The sequence below is a fragment of the Microcebus murinus genome, chromosome 10 (assembly GCF_040939455.1).
Source record: "Microcebus murinus isolate Inina chromosome 10, M.murinus_Inina_mat1.0, whole genome shotgun sequence".
In the NCBI taxonomy this organism is placed as follows: Eukaryota; Metazoa; Chordata; class Mammalia; order Primates; family Cheirogaleidae; genus Microcebus; species Microcebus murinus.
The window spans coordinates 4,305,508-4,325,476 of record NC_134113.1 but is presented as its reverse complement, the minus strand read 5'-3'; the positions used below and the strand labels follow the sequence as shown (position 1 = coordinate 4,325,476).

Below are 19,969 nucleotides of genomic sequence, written 5' to 3'. Positions count from 1 at the left end.
ATAGTCAATATTACTGTGAGTTAGTATTAACAGAAATCTTTTGATTACCTTCAAATCCTCTCTTAGAGAGCTGTAGTCTACTTCGATGGCTTCTTCTTTTTCATAGATATCAACTGTTGCCTGGGTACTTTCTGCTTCAGTTCCCATCTGAAAAATATGTGAACATATACGACATTTATCAAGTAAGTCTGCTGTCTGATATGGACATGGTATGTGCTGCCCCAAAACAATTATAGTAGTAACATTACAGAGCACTTAACAGATATAATGAAAAAGTTTGAAATGTTATGAGAATTACCAAAATGTGAAACAGACACAGAAAAGAGTGTATACTGTTGGAAAAATGATACAGAATTTATCAATAAAGGGTTGCCACCAACCTTCAATTTGTAAAAAAATAAACTATCTGTGAAGTGAAATAGGGTGAAGCATAATAAAACAAGGTATGCCTGTAGATGGGAGGATGTGCATAGGTTATATGCCAAAACTATGCCATTTTATATAAGGACGTAAGCATCCGAGGATTTTGGTATCCACAAGGAGTCTTGGAACCAATTCTCTTGGATACTAAAGGACAACTGTACTTCCAACCAATCTAAAGTGTCCCATATAATACAAATGTGGTAAAAAAAGAAAGAAAAAAGGCCAACAAGGACATATCAACCATTAGTTTTAGGCCTTGGTTTTATCTTGTGACTTCTTGGGTGTCCATTCTTACTTCTCCCCACACTCTTACCACCTGGAGATACTCAGTAGGGCATGTTTCTTCTGAAAACTACAACACAGGCAGTGAAGGTGCAGAGCAAGACCTCTCCACACATTATGCAAAATGTTATGAGAGTACAGGCAGGTGACTTGCATACTGCCTGTGGTTCATTGTGCAAAAAATGTTCTTAACTCCAACAGCTTTTCTTTTTGAGACAGAATCTTGCTCTGTCACCTGGGCTAGAGTGCTGTGGTGTCAGCCTAGCTCACAGCAACCTTAAACTCCTGACTTCAAGCAATCCTTCCACCTCAGCCTCCCAGAGTGCTAGGATTACAGGTGTTAGCCCTCCGCCTGGCCACTCCAACAGCTTTTTTTTTTTTTTTTGGAGACAGAGCTAGAGTGAGTGCAGTGGTGTCAGCAACCTCACAGCAACCTCAAACTCCTGGGCTCAAGCGATCCTTCTGCCTCAGCCTCCCGAGTAGCTGGGACTATAGGCATGTGCCACCATGCCCGGCTAATTTTTTGTATATATATTAGTTGGCCAATTAATTTCTTTCTATTTATAGTAGAGACGGGGGTCTTGCTCTTGCTCAGGTTGGTTTTGAACTCCTGACCTCGAGCAATCCTCCCGCCTCGGCCTCCCAGAGAGCTAGGATTACAGGCGTGAGCCACCGTGCCCGGCCTCCAACAGCTTTAATTCTTTGATTTTTCTTGGGTATCTAATATATAGGTAAGAAACAATGGTTCATCCTATGGACCTAAAGAAATGTGGATTAACAAAAAGAGCACTGAATGAAATGCCTAGTCCTCTGGGATGACAGTCGTTTTGTCCTTTTTTCCTCCAAGAAGGAAGAATAAGCAGTCAAAGGGCACTGCATTAAGTTCCATATAGCTGCACATATTTTTAATTTGCTAGAATACCTCTACTTCAATGATGTCATCCAATGACCCCAACAAAAGAATTATTTCAATGTCTTGAACTTTGCAATCAAGTAGCATGTTATGCTTCTCTAATCGTTTCTGTTCAAGAGATGTCTGAATGATTACCGCTTCTTTTTGCAACTTTCCCACTTCCCTGTAAATACACAGATATGATAAAAATGATTTTACTCATTATATAACATTGGACTAGGAAGAAAAATGTATGTTATAAACTTATATGAAAAAAAGAATTATTTTTTCTTGTAAATGCTCTAAATTCTAGAGGTTCTCTCATTAATGCTTGTAATTTAATTGTTAACACTCCTGAGAAAGGCCATGAATGTAATTAGTTAATCTAAGGGAGCAATTTTTACTAATAAACATGATTACTGCTTTAATCAGGACTAGCAAAGACATACTTTCCTAGTTAATTTTTAAATCTGTACCATTTTTCAAGCTGCATTTATTCCTCAGATATAAGCTCTATATTTTAGAACCTAAAACCAAGAGAAAGTCTCTTAGCAAGAGAAATGTCTTGCCAGAAAGTCATTACACACCTAATAATCTAAAGTTTCTTTACTACCACCACCACTAATGTAATGCCTTCTACCTCAAGATGAGGGTTTGGAGTTTTACCAATTGAAATGATGTGGAATTTTAAAGCACATCTAGAAAGAGGACTCCCCAAAAAAAGAAAGAAAGAAGAAATTAAGACCTATATGGTTTTCAAGAATATGAAGGGGGAGAGGAGGCTCTCTAAATACAAAAGTAAAAAAAATTCCACTCAAAAATCTTAGACAAAGAACTTTCTGGCTATATTTTGAAACACTGATGAGTTTTGGACAGTGAGGAAAATTGTGAAATGCCAAGAGTCTGAGCAAAAACAAAGTGCTCATTTTGGCTGATCATTTATAATTGTGTAAATCATGATGCATGACAAGAAAGCAGGCACTATTTTGGTACACACCAGCTGATTCAAAGTGTCCTCATCATTATCATGGCAAAAGCACATACTTATCTTGTGCCAGGTAGTGTTCTAAGTGCCATATGAATAGTAACTCATTTAATCCTTCTGTTAGTACACACTATTACTATCTCCATTACTGATGAGAAAATTAAGGTATGCTATGTAAGTAGCAGAGCTGGGATATGAAACCAGGCAGTGTGGCTCCAGATTCTACCTCCTTACCTTCTATGCTATGTTGCACACGCTAGAAGGCATTTCTGTACAACAGGAAAATACCAGTATCAAAGGGGATTAAGGTACTCACTATACAGACTCATGTTTTCATCTACTGAAAAGAAATATTTGCTCTACACAGCTAACCACCTCTCTTGGTTTTCCTCCAAATTAGAATGTTTGAAAGGTATGATGTGGAACCAAGAACAACATATTGGGTACATATTCAAATACAACTTCATATAATAAATTTCAAATTGATAATATACAGGTTTAAAACTCTGACTAGGTCTTTCAAACTGATGAATTCTTAATTACCTATCAACAGCCAAAAACTGTTTTCGTTCCTCTTCAATTTGAGTTTGAACTTTCTCAATGTTGGAATTCTGAGTGACAAATATGTCCTTAAGTTGCTGCTGCTTTGCCATAAGTTCATCCACAATTTGAAGACAGTTTTCTTCAGCCTAAACAGAGAGAGTTTGCATTGTAGATTTATCATCTTTTATGTTAATAAGGTCGATAGATTATTTTATAATGAATAAAACCAAACCAGTCATTCCAAAAGAAAACATCTCATCCTGTGTGCTGCTTGAACCTTGACCCTCCATCACAGATTGTGGCCCACTCTCACTCTACACTTTTTAGAAACTGGTGATCACTACCCACCTTTATCCTTCATTTTGGATTAATTCCTTAGCTCAATGCCATCTGACTTCTATTTCCATTGTCCAGTGAAAGTGTTCTTGCTATTATGAGCTCTAATTGGCAGTATCAGACATTTTCTGTACTTTTCTTTCTTTCTTTCTTTTTTTTGAGACAGAGTCTCACTCTGTTGCCCAGCTAGAGTGCCGTGGCGTCAGCCTAGCTCACAGCAACCTCCAACTCCTGGGTTCAAGTGATCTTCCTGCCTCAGCCTCCCAGAGTGCCAGGATTAAAGGCGTGAGCCACCACGCCCGGCCTAGACTTTACCTTTTTGACAGCTTTCATTACTTCCTCTTTCCTGAAACTCTGGGGTTTCTAGGATACCACCTCTTCTGGCTCTCCTCCTAAGCTGACTGACCACCTTCCAGAATCTCATCGCTGCTCCACTCATCTTCACTGCCTGCCCTACCAGGGAGTTGCAACCATTCTCATATGGTTTTAATTTACTCCCATAAACCAGCAACTCCTGAATCTGATTATCTAGCATAGACTTCTCCTAGTATCTACTTTTTAACTGCCTGCTGGAAACTGCCATGTAGATATCACGTAGGCAACTTAAACTCCACAGGTCCAGAATTTTCCCTCCTTAACTTGCTGCTTCCATCCATCAGTCACCCAAGTTAGAATTCAGAGTCATCTGTGGCACCCCTCTCTTGCCCTCTCTCACACTTCAACATTCAGTAATTCACAAAGCTCTGCTGATTTTACTTTTAAGTCTTTCTTAAATCTGCCCCCACCCCTTCTATCACCATCAGGACTCATCAGGAGCTCAACACAGGTTTATTCAATGAAGGAAGTCAATGCCAATGAAGAGGCACTTCAGCAACCCATTACTAATTACCTTCTTTAGGTTATCAATGTCTTCTCTACCTTTCTCGATAGTTTCTTTTAACGTGTTGATCTTACTTAATTTCTTCTTCAGCTGATTGCGACTATACTCAAGTTGAACATTAAGCCGAGTTTTTTGTTTTTCAAATTCTAATCTAGTATGGTAAAGTCAAGCATAACAAGTGGTAAACAGAGTGCTTTAACAAAAATTTTTTTTCTTATGGGAAATTTCAAACAAATATAAAAGTAGAAATAATACTATAATGAACCCCCATGTAGCTCTCACTCAACTTTAATAATTAGCAATTCATGGTCATTCTCATTTCATCTATAACCCCACTCATCACCCCTCCCCACCACTGGATTATTTGATTCCAGACATCATGTAATTTCATCTGTAAATATTTTCATAAGTATCTCTAAAAGTAAAGTGACTTTTTTTTTTTTTTTTTTTTTTTTGAGACAGAGTCTCGCTTTGGTGCCCAGGCTAGAGTGAGTGCCATGGCATCAGCCTAGCTCACAGCAACCTCAAACTCCTGGGCTCAAGCAATCCTTCTGCCTCAGCCTAAGTAGCTGGGACTACAGGCATGCGCCACCATGCCCGGCTAATTTTTTGTATATATATTAGTTGGCCAATTAATTTCTTTCTATTTATAGCAGAGACAGGGTCTCTCTCTTGCGCAGGCTGGTTTCGAACTCCTGACCTCGAGCAATCTGCCTGCCTCAGCCTCCCAGAGTGCTAGGATTACAGGTGTCGTGAGCCACCGCGCCTGGCCATGAAGTGACTTTTAATTCAAAACCATAAACTATTATAGCTAACAAATGATAGTTTCTTAATATCACATTGCTATCACTGCCAAATTTCCTCATGACATTAAAAAAATAACTGGTTGATAGAATCAGGATCTACATATTGCATATGGGTGATATGCTTCTTAGATCTTATATAGGGTTCTATAGGGTTCCATCCCTATTTTTAAGTTTATGCATTTTTCTTATTAGTCCTTTCAAATAGCTATTCGTATATAAACACCATATTTGGGAATTTAAGAACATGTTCCTTCCTGATGCACTATGCTACTTTGCCAGCTTCATAAACTCCTCATAAAGAATTCCAATATCAACTGTAGCTCATCCTTTCTAACCTCTCTCCCTCACAAACCCTGCTAGCAAAATCATTTGTTCAATAATTTTTTTTTTTTTTTTTTGAGACAGAGTCTCACTCTGTTGCCCGGGCTAGAGTGCTGTGGTGTCAGTCTAGCTCACAGCAACCTCAAACTCCTGGGCTCAAGTAATCCTTCTGCCTTAGCCTCGCAAGTAGCTGGGACTACAGGCATGTGCCACCATGCCCGGCTAATTTTTTTTCTATATATTTTTAGTAGTCCAGCTAATTTCTTTCTATTTTTAGTAGAGATGGAGTTTCGCTCTTGCTCAGGCTGGTTTCGAACTCCTGACCTTGAGCAAGAAATATTTTTAAGCACTAATTGTATCAGACATTGTGATAGATACTGCTGATACAAAAACAACCATAATAATACAAATAAATAATATTTAATGAGAGGTTACCATATGCCAGACACTGTTATAAAAACTTTTATATGAATTAACTCACTTAAATTGTTAAACTCCATGAGTCAGTAATACCATTATCCTTACTTAACAGACGAGACTAAGGCACACAGAGTTAAGTAATTTGCCCAAGCCCACCGACTTAGGATGTGGTAGAGCCAGGCATGACACATTCAGAGGGCAGGCTACAGAGTCCTTGCTCTTAACCTCTGACTGCACTGCCTGTAGGAGAAGAATCAATCTTTAAGGAATTTAATTCTGCTGCAGGAGGCAGACATTTAGACTGTGTATGAATGAAACACTTCTTCACCTGGCTCTGGGACACCACACTACTCTGGCTTTCCTCTCCCCTCACTGGCTGCTTCTTTAATGGTTCTTTCTCATCTCCTCAACTTGCCAACATCTTGTGGGATCACTTCTCTTTTCTACCCACATTCACTTACTTGGTGCTCTTACACCACACAATCACATGATTTTAAGTACCATTTATATATTACAATCCCAAAATTTGTATCTCCAGCATAGACCTCTCCCTTGAACTCCTAACTTGTATACTCAAGTTAAATTAAATAACACACTTCTAATCAGCTCCTGAGTCCGAAAAAAATCACAAGGAATATTATAAAATATTTTGAATGGAATAAAAAATGAAAATATAACATACCAAAAATTGAGGGATGCAGCTTAAATAGTATTTAGAAGGAAATACATAGTTTGAAATACTTGTATTAGAAAGAGAAGTCTAAAATATATAATATAAACTTCCATCTTAAAAAAGCTAGAAAAAGAAGAGTAAATTAAACCAAAATAAGTAGAGGGAAAGAAAAAACAAACAACAGAAACTCCTAACTTGTATACTCAACTACCTATTTTATACCTCCAATTGGATGTCACAGACATCTAAATTTAATATGTGGAAAACAGAATGGATAAGCTACTAGAATTAATAAGAGGGTTTAGCAAAGTTATCAGATGTTAGATCAATCTAAAATTTGAGACCATTTTTTATACCATTAGAAGCCAACTAGAAAAATACCATAAAAATAGATCCTACTCAACAAGAAAAAAAAACCATATAAAATATGTAGGTTATTAATAAGAACACATAGATCTCTACAGAAAAAACTTTAAAATTCTAATAAAGGGACATTCTATGTTCTTAGATGGGATGACAATATTTTGAAGATATTACTTCTCCCCAAATAAATCAATCCAATACAATCTTGATTATAATTCTAGTTTGATTCTTATGAGAACCTCAATTAACACTTGATAGGCAGAACTCTTTAGAAAGAAAGTCTATTTAAGTTCAAAATTGACTTCAGAAAAAGGAATATGACAGGGTCAAAAAGGGGGCATTTTATGATAAAGGGATTAATTCATCAAAAGATATAATGATCTAGGGGGGGCAGAGCAAGATGGCGGACGAATAACACCGCTAGACAGAGGTCTCTGCAGAAAAGACAGATTCTAGCAGAAATTAGAGGAAAGAAGCAAGAAGATGAGCATACAGCGGACAAGGGCCGGAAGGAGGGGTACCTGAGACCCCGGGAGACTCCACGGGAGGAGGCTGCGGAGGAGAACTGGAGGCTGACACCACCGGAGCAGCCCGGAGACCAGCGGCAAGGGTAGGTGGATTTGCCGTTTCCCCTCCCCTGCATTCGGGACTGCTGGTGGGCTCCCCAGCGGGTGGAGAGACCTGCGGATACCAGCCCAGAGACTGCCGCCGCCTGCCAACGGTGAGCCTGTAGCAGACGTGGCACCAGGTTCCCAACTTCCTCCGGGCACCTCCGTGTGCACAGACCTGAGCCCCGTGGCAGGCGCCATATTGCCTCCTCCTCCCCTCCGCCGACCCTACCTGCATCTGCCCAGAGAGACAATACAGCCACCAGCCGGAGGCACCTCCAGGGAACGGGACCTTCCCGTTTAGGACCCTACACCTGACTCAGGGGAACTCAAGACTGTGAGCTCCCTACCCGCCCTCCCTCCCAGGTGCTGCTGGCACCGTGTTCCCAGGAGAACGGTGCCGACTCAGAGGCTGAGAGACATAGACCCAGCTTGGGCTCCCTGTGGGTGAATTGGGACCGGAAATCCTCTCCCTGGTGGGGATACAGTTTGAACTCTGGGACCCAGAGGTCGGACCTGCAGACCAGATCCTCTGCACCGAGGGCTAGCATTGCCCGGGGCACAGAAGGGTTATACGTGAACAGCCTACTGAGGTGGGTGTGCCTCCAGGGGCGGATCTGCGTCCTAGAGGGCAACCCTCCTCCCAGGAGGAGGCCGTGCTCCCAACCCTGGTGGCATTCCTGTGCAGGGAAACTCCCCGCCACCGGCATCACAGTCCGGGGAGGCCTGGTGGCTTGTGGTTTGGCCTGCTGGCAGAGGCCCAGGAGTAGCTGCAGAGTTGGGGAGGGTGGAAAGAAGCGAGGCCCGCTCCAGACTGCGGGTCTCAGACAGCCCCACCCCCACACACAGACTTTCTGGCTGAGCAGGACCATTCCAGCCCCGCCCTGAGCCTGTTCCTCCAAGCAAACGCCACCTACTGACAGGGACGGCACCCACTGACTCAATATACAGGGAGTGGTCCAATTTCACCCACAGACACCACCTAACGCCTCAGAAACTAAACAAGGTGTGTGAATACCCAAACAATAACCTAAGGAAAGAAACAACAACTGATTGACATGGGAAGAAATCAGCGAAGGAACTCAGGAAATATGAAAAACCAAACAGAAAACACACCCCCAAAGAGGAGCACCAGCCCCCTAGAAACGGACACCAACCAAAATCAGGCAACCAATATGACAGAAGAGGAATTTCGTATGTGGATCATAAGAACACTCACCCAGCTGCAACAACAACTCAATAACCAACACAAAGAAACCACAAAAAGTCTCCAGGATATGGGAAAAGAAATAGACACAATGAAGAAAAGTGTAACCGAACTCCTGGAAATGAAGAACCAATTCAAGGAACTACAAAATACAGTGGAAAGTCTCAAGAACAGGGTAGAAGAAACAGAAGAAAGAATCTCAGAGCTTGAAGATAACACCCTCCAATTAAATAAATCAGTCACAGAGATAGAGCAGAGAAACAAGAGAAAAGAGCAAAGCCTACAAGAGCTGTGGGATTATGTGAAGAAACCTAACGTGAGGGTCATAGGGTTACAAGAAGGGGAAGAAGACAACACTCAAGGGTTGGACAAGCTGTTTGAAGATATAATAGAGGAAAATTTCCCAGGCCTTGCTCAAAATCTTGATATACAAGTTCTAGAAGCTCAGAGGACCCCTGGGAGATTCAACGCAAACAGGAAGACGTCACGACATGCAGTCATCAGACTGACCAAAGTATCAACTAAAGAGGCCCTTCTAAGAGCTGTAAGACAAAAGAAGCAAGTAACATACAAGGGAAAGCCAATTCGAATAACATCAGACTTCTCTAATGAGACTTTACAAGCAAGGAGAGACTGGGGCCCCATTCTCACTCTTTTGAAACAAAACAATGCCCAGCCTAGAATATTATTCCCTGCAAAACTAAGCTTCATATATGAAGGAGAAATAAAAACATTCTCAGACAAGCAAAGGCTCAGAGAATTCACCAAGACAAGACCAGCCCTACAAGAAGTACTTAAAACAGCGTTATGCACGGAACATCATAATAATAACCCACGAATATAAAAACAACCAAAACCCAAAGATATTAAAGGCCAGATATTACAATGGCTCAAGACAGAAATCACAGCAACAACATCCAACCCAACAGAATGATCAGTAATCTACCTTACCTATCAGTTCTCTCAATAAATGTGAATGGCTTAAAGTCTCCACTCAAAAGACATAGGCTGGCTGAATGGATAAGAAAATACAGGCCAAGTATATGCTGTCTTCAGGAAACACATCTAACCTGCAAGGATGCATATAGACTAAAAATAAAAGGGTGGAGATCAATATTCCAAGCAAATTGAAGCCAAAAGAAGGCTGGTGTGGCAGTTCTAATTTCAGACGATTTAGTTTTTAAACCAAGAAAAGTAGTAAAAGACAAAGAGGGTCATTATATAATGGTGAAGGGCACAGTCCAACAAGAAGAGATAACAATTTTAAATATATATGCACCCAACTTAGGTGCACCCAGATTCATAAAGCAAACCTTACTGGAGCTAAGCAAATGGATTAATAGCAACTCCATAATCGCCGGAGATTTCAACACCCCACTGACGGCACGAGACAGATCCTCCAAACAGAAAATTAATAAGGAAATAATGGACTTAAACAAAACTCTAGAACAATTGGGTCTGACAGACATCTACAGAACATTCTACCCAAAATCCACTGAATATACGTTCTTCTCATCAGCTCACAGGACATTCTCTAAGATTGACCATATCCTAGGACACAAAGAAAATCTCAAGAAATTAAAAAAAATAGAAATCATACCATGTACCTGTTCAGATCACAGTGGAATAAAAGTAGAAATCAACCCTAACAGAAACTCACATTTCTACACAAAAACGTGGAAATTAAACAACCTCCTACTAAATGATTACTTTGTAAATGAAGAAATCAAGACGGAAATAAAAAAGTTCTATGAAGAAAATGACAATGGAGAGACAAGTTATCAACTCCTCTGGGACACAGCTAAAGCAGTTCTGAGAGGAAAGTTTATCTCCATAAATGCCTATGGAGACATAGGCCAAAAGACAAGAAGATCACAAATAGACAATCTAATGAAACGACTCAAAGAGCTGGAAAAAGAAGAACAGACCAACCCCAAACCCAGCAGAAGAAGTGAAATCAACAAGATCAAATCAGAACTAAACGAAATTGAAAACAGGGAAGCTATTCAGGAGATTAATAAAACAAAAAGTTGGTTCTTTGAAAAAATAAACAAAATTGACACACCATTGGCTAAGCTAACGAAAAGCAGAAAAGAGAAATCTCTAATAAGCTCCATCAGGAATAAAAAAGGAGATATCACAACTGATCCCAAAGAGATACAAGATACAATTTATGAATACTACAAAAATCTTTATGCACACAAACTGGAAAATGTGGAGGAAATGGACAATTTTCTAGAAACACACAGCCTCCCTAGGCTCAACCAGGAAGAAATAGATTCCCTGAACAGACCAATCTCAACAGCTGAAATACAAACAGCAATTAAAAATCTCCCTAAAAAGAAAAGTCCCGGTCCAGATGGCTTCACACCTGAATTTTACCATACTTACAAAGAAGAACTAGTACCTATCTTGCAGAAACTATTCCACAACATCGAGAAGAACGGAAACCTCCCCGACACCTTTTATGAAGCGAATATTACTCTGATACCAAAACCAGGAAAGGATGCAACAAAAAAAGAAAACTACAGACCAATATCCCTAATGAATATAGATGCAAAAATTTTCAACAAAATCTTAGCTAACTGAATCCAGACACTTATCAAAAAAATAATCCACCACGACCAAGTGGGCTTCATCCCAGGGATGCAGGGATGGTTCAACATACGTAAATCTATAAATGCAATTCACCACATAAACAGAAGCAAAAACAAAGACCACATGATTCTTTCAATAGATGCAGAAAAAGCTTTTGATAAAATTCAACACCCTTTCATGATACGAACACTTAAGAAAATAGGCATAGAAGGGACATACCTAAAAATGATACAAGCCATATATGACAGACCCATAGCCAACATCATACTGAATGGGGAAAAATTGAAATCATTCCCACTTAGAACTGGAACCAGACAAGGCTGCCTACTATCTCCACTTCTGTTCAACATAGTACTGGAAGTCTTGGCTACAGCAATCAGACAGGAAAATGGAATCAAAGGTATCCAAATAGGGGCAGAAGAGATCAAACTTTCACTGTTTGCTGATGATATGATATTGTATCTAGAAAACCCCAAAGATTCAACCAAGAAACTCCTGGAACTGATCAATGAATTTAGTAAAGTCTCAGGATACAAAATCAATACACAGAAATCAGAGGCATTCATATACGCCAACAACAATCTAATTGAGAACCAAATCAAAGACTCAATTCCCTTCACAATAGCAACAAAGAAATTAAAGTACCTAGGAATATACTTAACCAAGGACGTAAAAGACCTCTACAGGGAGAACTATGAAACACTGAGGAAGGAAATAGCAGAGGATGTAAACAGATGGAAATCCATACCATGCTCGTGGATCGGCAGACTCAATATCATCAAAATGTCTATACTACCCAAACTGATCTACAGATTCAATGCAATACCTATTAAAATCCCATCAGCATTCTTCACAGATATAGAAAAAATAATTTTACGCTTCATATGGAACCAAAGAAGACCTCGAATATCAAGAGCAATTCTAGGCAACAAAAACAAAATGGGAGGCATTAATATGCCAGATATCAAACTATACTACAAAGATGTAGTAATTAAAACAATATGGTATTGGCACAAAAATAGGAATATTGACCAGTGGAACAGATGTGAGAATCATGATATAAAACCATCCTCATATAGCCATCTAATCTTTGACAAAGCAGACAAAAACATACGCTGGGGAAAAGAATCCCTTTTCAATAAATGGTGCTGGGAAAACTGGATAGCCACCTGTAGAAGGCTAAAACAGGACCCACACCTTTCACCTCTCACAAAAACCAACTCACGCTGGATAACAGACTTAAACCTAAGGTATGAAACTATTAGAACTCTAGAGGAAAAAGTTGGAAACACTCTCCTAGACATTGGCCTGGGCAAAGAGTTTATGAAGAGGTCCCCAAAGGCAATCACAGCAGCAACAAAAATAAATAAATGGGACATGATCAAACTACAAAGCTTCTGCACAGCCAAAGAAATAGTCATGAAAGTAAACAGACAACCTACAGAATGGGAGAAAAATTTTGCATCCTATGCATCCGATAAGGGACTGATAACTAGAATATACTTAGAACTCACGAAAATTAGGAAGAAAAAATCAAATAACCCCATTAAAAAGTGGGCAAAGGACTTGAACAGAAATTTTTCTAAAGAAGACAGAAGAATGGCCAACAAACATATGAAGAAATGCTCAACATCTCTAATCATCAGGGAAATGCAAATCAAAACCACAATGAGATATCACTTAACTCCAGTGAGAATGGCCTTTATCAAAAAGTCTCCAAATAACAAATGCTGGCGTGATTGCAGAGAGAGAGGAACACTCCTACACTGCTGGTGGGACTGCAAACTAGTTCAACCTCTGTGGAAAGCAATATGGAGATACCTTAAAGCGATACAAGTGAATCTACCATTTGATCCAGCAATCCCATTGCTGGGCATCTACCCAACTGATCCAATGACACTCTACAAAAAAGACACCTGCACTCGAATGTTTATAGCAGCACAATTCATAATTGCAAGGCTGTGGAAACAGCCCAAGTGCCCATCAATCCAAGAATGGATTAATAAAATGTCGTATATGTATACCATGGAGTACTATTCAGCTCTAAGAAATAATGGTGATATAGCACATCTTATATTTTCCTAGTTAGAGCTGGAACCCATACTACTAAGTGAAGTATCCCAAGAATGGAAAAACAAGCACCAGATATATTCTCCAGCAAACTGGTATTAACTGAGTAGCACCTAAGTGGACACATAGGTACTATAGTAATAGGGTATTGGGCAGGTGGGAGGGGGGAGGGGGGCGGGTATATACATACATAATGAGTGAGATGTGCACCATCTAGGGGATGGTCATGATGGAGACTCAGACTTTTGGGGGGAGGGGGGGAAATGGGCATTTATTGAAACCTTAAAATCTGTACCCCCATAATATGCCAAAATAAAAAAAAAGAATATCTTAAGAATAAAAAAATATATATATATAATGATCTCAAATATGTATACACCTAATAACAAGGTTTGAAAATACATTAAGTAAAACCTGACAGAACTCAATGAAGAAACTGACAAATCCAAAAGTATACTTGGAAATTTCCAAGTGACTGCTAGAACAACTAGACAGAAAATCAGTAGGTACATGGAAGACTTGAGTAACATCAACCAACCTGGTCTAATTGCCACTTAGAGAACTCTCCATCCAACAGTAGAATGCACATTCACTTCACAAATTTCCAAGTGACTGCTAGAACAACTAGACAGAAAATCAGTAAGTACATGGAAGACTTGAGTAATATCAACCAACCTGGTCTAATTGCCACTTATAGAACTCTCCATCCAACAGTAGAATGCACATTCACATTCACTTCAAGTGTGCATGGAGCATTCACTAAGATAGACAACATGCTAGGCCATAAAAAATGCCTTAAGCAGTTTGAAAGGATTGAAATAATGCAGAATATATTCCTTACAACAACAGAATTAAATTAAAAATCAGTAAGTTTCAGAAAGATATCTGAAACACCCTTTTCCTGCCAATATCTGTTAAATTAAATAACACACTTCTAATCAGCTCCTGAGTCTGAAAAAAATCACAAGGAATATTAGAAAATATTTTGAATGGAATAAAAATGAAAATAAACATACCAAAATTTGAGGGATGCAGCTTAAATAGTATTTAGAGGGGAAATAAATAGTTTGAAATACTTGTATTAGAAAGAGAAGTCTAAAATATATAATATAAATTTCCATCTTAAAAAAGCTAGAAAAAAAAAAAGCTAGAAAAAGAAGAGTAAATTAAATCAAAATAAGTAGAAGGAAAGAAAAAACAACAGAAATCAATAACAGAAACAGAAAATCATAAAGAAAATCAATAAAACTAAGAGCTGGTCTTAGGAAGGATCAATAAAATTGATATACCTCTAGCTAGACTCAAGAAGAAAAGAAAGAAGACAAATCACCAATATTAGGAATGAAAGTATATCAGCACAGATCCTATAAACCTTAAAAAGGATAAAGAGAAAATTGTGAATAACGTTATGCTAGTAAGTTTGACAACTCAGATATAATGCACAAATTCCTTAAAAGACACAAACTACCAAAGGAAAAAGATACCCTTGAATAGCCTTATCTCACAAGGAAACTTAATTTGTAGTTTAAAATCTTACCAAAAGAAAGGTGGGTGGCACAGATGGCTTCATTGGCAAATTTTACCAAACATTTCAGAAAGAAACAATGCCAATTCTACACAAACTCCTCAAGAAAGAAGAGGAGAGACAATTCCAGCTCATTTTATGGATCTGGCTTTACTCTGACACCAAAAAATGTAATAAAGACATTTCAAGAAAAGATAACTATAGATCATTACCCTCATGAATACAGATGCAAAAGTCTTTAATAAAATTTTTTTTTTTTTTTGAGACAGAGTCTCGCTTTGTTGCCCAGGCTAGAGTGAGTGCTGTGGCGTCAGCCGAGCTCACAGCAACCTCAAACTCCTGGGGTCAGGCGATCCTCCTGCCTCAGCCTCCCGAATAGCTGGGACTACAGGCATGAGCCACCATGCCCGGCTAATTTTTTCTATATATATATTAGTTGGCCAGTTAATTTCTTTCTATTTATAGTAGAGACGGGGTCTCGCTCTTGCTCAGGCTGGTTTCGAACTCCTGACCTCGAGCAATCCGCCCGCCTCGGCCTCCCAGAGTGCTAGGATTACAGGCGTGAGCCACCATGCCCGGCCGGTATATGGTATTTTTATTTTCATTGATTCATGAAATTTTTAAATTTCCTTCTTGATTTCTTCATTGACCCATTGATTGTTTGGGAGCATGTTTAATTTTCGTGTGTGTGTGTGTGTGTGTGTGTGTGTAGTTTGTAAGGTTCCTCTTGTTATTTTTTTTATTTTGGCATATTATGGGGGCACAAATTTTAAGGTTTCAATAAATGCCCTTTCCCCCCTCCTTCCTCTTGTTATTGATTTCTAGTTTTATTTCATTGTGGTCAGAGCAAATACTTCATATGATTTCAACTTCTTTGAATTTGTTGAAATTCAAAGTTGATGCCTAACATATTGTCTATTCTGGAGAATGTTCCATATGCTGATGAGAATAATAGGTATTCTGTAGCACTTGGGTGAAATGTCCTATAAATGTTAGGCCCATTTGCTCTAGCGTATAGTTTAACTCCAATGCTTTGTTGATTTTCTGTCTGTTAGATCCATTCATTACTGAGTGGAGTGTTCAAGTCCTCTACTATTTTGTATTGCAGTCTAGCTGTCCTTTTAGATTTATTAATGTTTGCTCTACATACTTGGGTGTTTCTATATTGGATGCATAGATATTTATAAATGTAATATTCTCTTGCTGGATTGACACCTTAATCATCATATAGTGACCTTTGTTTCTTTTTACAGTCTTTGTAGCTACTCCTGCTCTTTTTTTGGATTTCATTAGTATAGAACATCTTTTTCCATCCCTTCTTTTTCAGTCAATCAATGGGTATTTATAGATGAATTGGGTTTCTTGTAAGCAGCATAGTGTTGGCTCTTATTTCTTTATCCATTCAGCCACTTTCTTTTTTTTTTTGAGACAAGAGTCTCACTCTGTTGCCGGGCTAGAGTGCCGTGGCATCAGCCTAGGTCACAGCAACCTCAAACTCCTGGGGTCAAGCAATCCTTCTGCCTCAGCCTCCTGAGTAGCTGGGACTACAGGCATGTGCCACCATGCCCAGCTAATTTTTTGTATATATTTTTAGTTGTCCAATTAATTTCTTTCTATTTTTAGTAGAGATGGAGTCTCAGTCTTGCTCAGGCTGGTCTTGAACTCCTGAGCTCAAATGATCCACCAACCTTGGCCTCCCAGAGTGCTAGAATTACAGGCGTGAGCCACCACGCCTGACCTATTTTGCTTTTTGAGACACATTTTGCTCTGTTGCCCAGGCTAGACTGCAATGGCACCATCATAGCTCACTGCAACTTCCAACTCCTGGGCTGAAGCAATCCTCCTGCCTCAGCCTCCTGAGTAGCTGGGACTATAGGCATGTGCTACCACAACTGGCTAATTTTTCTTATTTTTTGTATAGATGGTCTCACTATGTTGCCCAAGCTGGTCTTGAACTCCTGGCCCCAAACAATCCTCCCACTTCAGCCTTCCAAAGTACTAGGATTACAGGCATGAGCCACCATGCCCAGCTTTAGCCACTCTATGCCTTTTAATTGGAGAGTTCGGTCCATTTACATTCAATGTTACCACTGATAGGTAAGGGCATACTGTTTCCACTTTGTTACTTTTTTTCTGGTTATTTTGCATCCTCTCTTCCTACCTTCCTTTGTGGCTAAGTGGTTTTCTCTTGTAGTATGCTTCAATGTGTTGCTTTTTAATTTTTCTGTATTTATTACCTTTGTGAGTCCAGTTGTTGTGCCTTGGGGTAGTTTCATTTGGGTTTAATCTATTTGGTGATCTCTGGCCTTCCTGTACCTGGAAATTTATGTCTTTCTCAAGTTTTAGAAAGTTTTCTATTATTTCTTTCAATAAGCTTTCTCACCATTGCTTTTGCTCAGCTCCCTTTTGAACACCAGTAATTCTTAGATTTACTCTTTTGTGATACTTATCCAAATCTTGTAGGAATTCCAATCTTTTTTTTCTCCTCTAAGTAGTTTTCAATAGCCTGTCTGTAAGCTCATTGATTCTTTCCTCTGCTTGATGCATTCTGTTCTTGATAGCCTCTAATAAATTTTTCAGTTCAACGAATAATATTTCTCAGTTCCAGGATTTGTTGGATTTTTAAAATTACTTCAATCTCTTTGTTAAACTTCTCTGACAAATTTCTGCATTGTTTTTCTGTATTATTTTGGGATTACTAAGTTTCCTTAAAACTGCTATTTTGAATTTTTGATCAGCTCACCTATTACCATCTCATTAGACTTGCTACATTGGATCTTTGCTCTGTTTGATAAGATCATGGTTCCCTGTTTGCTATTGGTTCTTGTGGGTGGACATCTGTGTTTTCTTTTTTTCTTTAATGTGCTTTCACATTGAAGGATTATTTATTCCAGTCATTTCTGTCTGGCTTATTTTTACTGGATAGGATTCCTTAGAGATTTCTTTGCAATACACCTGTTGAATTGGTTTTTTTTGAGTCACTGCCTCCTTTGAGGCACTAGATGGTGCCTTAAGCCCAGGTTTGTTTAGCTCTAGCAAACTTTGGAGCATTGCCAGTCCTAGATGGAGGAGAGCCCAAAGGGCGATATTCTGGCAATGTGGGAGGGCTGGCTAGGAGTTTGTGCCCAGGGGACCTGTGGAACCAATCTCCTACAATGTGATGCTGCCAACAGCCAGCCACTCTGATTGGGTGCCTCCTCTGCTGAGATACAGATTAAAGTTTCCTGGTCTGAGGATGCTAGTCCTGCCTCCCCGCTTTGGATGTCCTCAGGAGTCTTTCTCCCTTCAGGCACTCGTGATTGGTTCTCGTGGGTTGAGGCAGGGACAAGTCTCCTGCTTGGGAACCCAAGGAGGTGGGATCCCCCTCAATCTCAATCTTTCCAGTGTAGTAACTGTGAGTTGGGAAAATTTTCCACACACTTGGTGCTTGGCCTATTGGGGAAAGGGCATCATAGATATAAAAACTTGATTCTCTTACCATTTGTGAGATTTTTTCACTTCTCTATGGCCCCAGGAACTGTCTCATCTTTGTATTTGAGTTCTGGGACATTGCTGGTGATAATTTCAGCACTATATATTTAGTTTTGATATTCTGTGGGGAAAACTAAAGCCAGATTGCTTCTACTCTGTCATTTTGGTGACATTACTTTCAAGTCTTATACTTTTTCTTGTCTAACTCTATTGATTAGTAACTCTAGGAAGAATGTTAGAAAACAGTGGTGATAATGAATATTCTTCTTTTGTTTCTAACATTACAAGAACACTTTGTGTTACTCCATGAAAGCACAATGCTGATTTCCAATGAGATGTATTTTCTCATATCAAAGGTATCTAACTATTGACATTTTCAATCAAGAATGGATGTTAAATTTTGTCAAGTGCCTTCTTCATCATCCTTAGAGTTGATCATATGATTTTCTCCTTTGACCATTAATATAGTAAATTACATCAATAGATTTCCTGATACTGAACCATCATTATATTTCTTTTTTTTTTTTTTGAGACAGAGTCTTGCTTTGTTGCCTAGGCTAGAGTGAGTGCCATGGCATCAGCCTAGCTCACAGCAACCTCAAACTCCTGGGCTCAAGCGATCCTTCTGTCTCAGCCTCCCAAGTAGCTGGGACTACAGGCATGAGCCACCATGCCCGGCTAATTTTTTCTATATATATTAGTTGGCCAATTAGTTTCTTTCTATTTATAGTAGAGACGGGGTCTTGCTCTTGCTCAGGCTGGTTTCGAACTCCCGACCTCGAGCTATCCGCCCGCCTCGGCCTCCCAGAGAGCTAGGATTACAGGCGTGAGCCACCGTGCCCGGCCTATATTTCTTATATAATGCCCACTATATAATGGTATATTATTTTGGTGTCATACTGCTGGTTTGTATTTAACCTTGTTTTATTTGGTTACTTATAGGTGGGCTTTATTTATAGTTTCTTACTGTGTATCTTTTTGGATTTCAGCATCAATATTATGTTAATTTTTATAAAGATTAATTTCTTCTTCCTCTTCTATACGCTGAAACAGTTTTAATGTTGAACATTTGTTTAAACATTAGACAGTGAAATTACCTGCATCTTTAAAGTTTGCTGGGGTAATTTACCTGTGAAGCTATATGTGCCTGGTACATTTGGGAATGAAGTGGGTAGGAAGCTTTTTACTTTTGTTTCCTATGATAACTGGCCTCCTTAGATTTTTCTATCTTGTTTGGGCTAATTTTTGGTAATATATTATTTCTTGAAAATTATTAATTTTATTCATATATGTGGATATTTATAGACAACTAAGCAAATTAGTATCTTATTCTTTTTTTTTTTTTTGAGACAGAGTCTCGCTTTCTTGCCCAGGCTAGAGTGAGTGCCGTGGCGTCATCCTAGCTCACAGCAACCTCAAACTCCTGGGCTCAAGCGATCCTCCTGCCTCAGCCTCCCGAGTAGCTGGGACTACAGGCACGAGCCACCATGCCCGGCTGATTTTTATATTATATATATGTTAGTTGGCCAATTAATTTCTTTCTATTTTTATGGTAGAGACGGGGTC

General features: G+C 39.2%; 1 protein-coding gene across 1 annotated transcript in view; it reads right to left on the bottom strand.

The window, feature by feature from the left end:
- The window catches only part of SMC1B (structural maintenance of chromosomes 1B), an 89,565-nt gene that overhangs the window by 14,003 nt on the left and 55,593 nt on the right, over positions 1 to 19,969 (bottom strand). Inside the window, 4 exon segments of the mRNA XM_076007828.1 lie at positions 49 to 147; positions 1,628 to 1,781; positions 3,126 to 3,271; positions 4,351 to 4,487. Coding sequence (XP_075863943.1) covers positions 49 to 147; positions 1,628 to 1,781; positions 3,126 to 3,271; positions 4,351 to 4,487 — 536 coding nt within the window.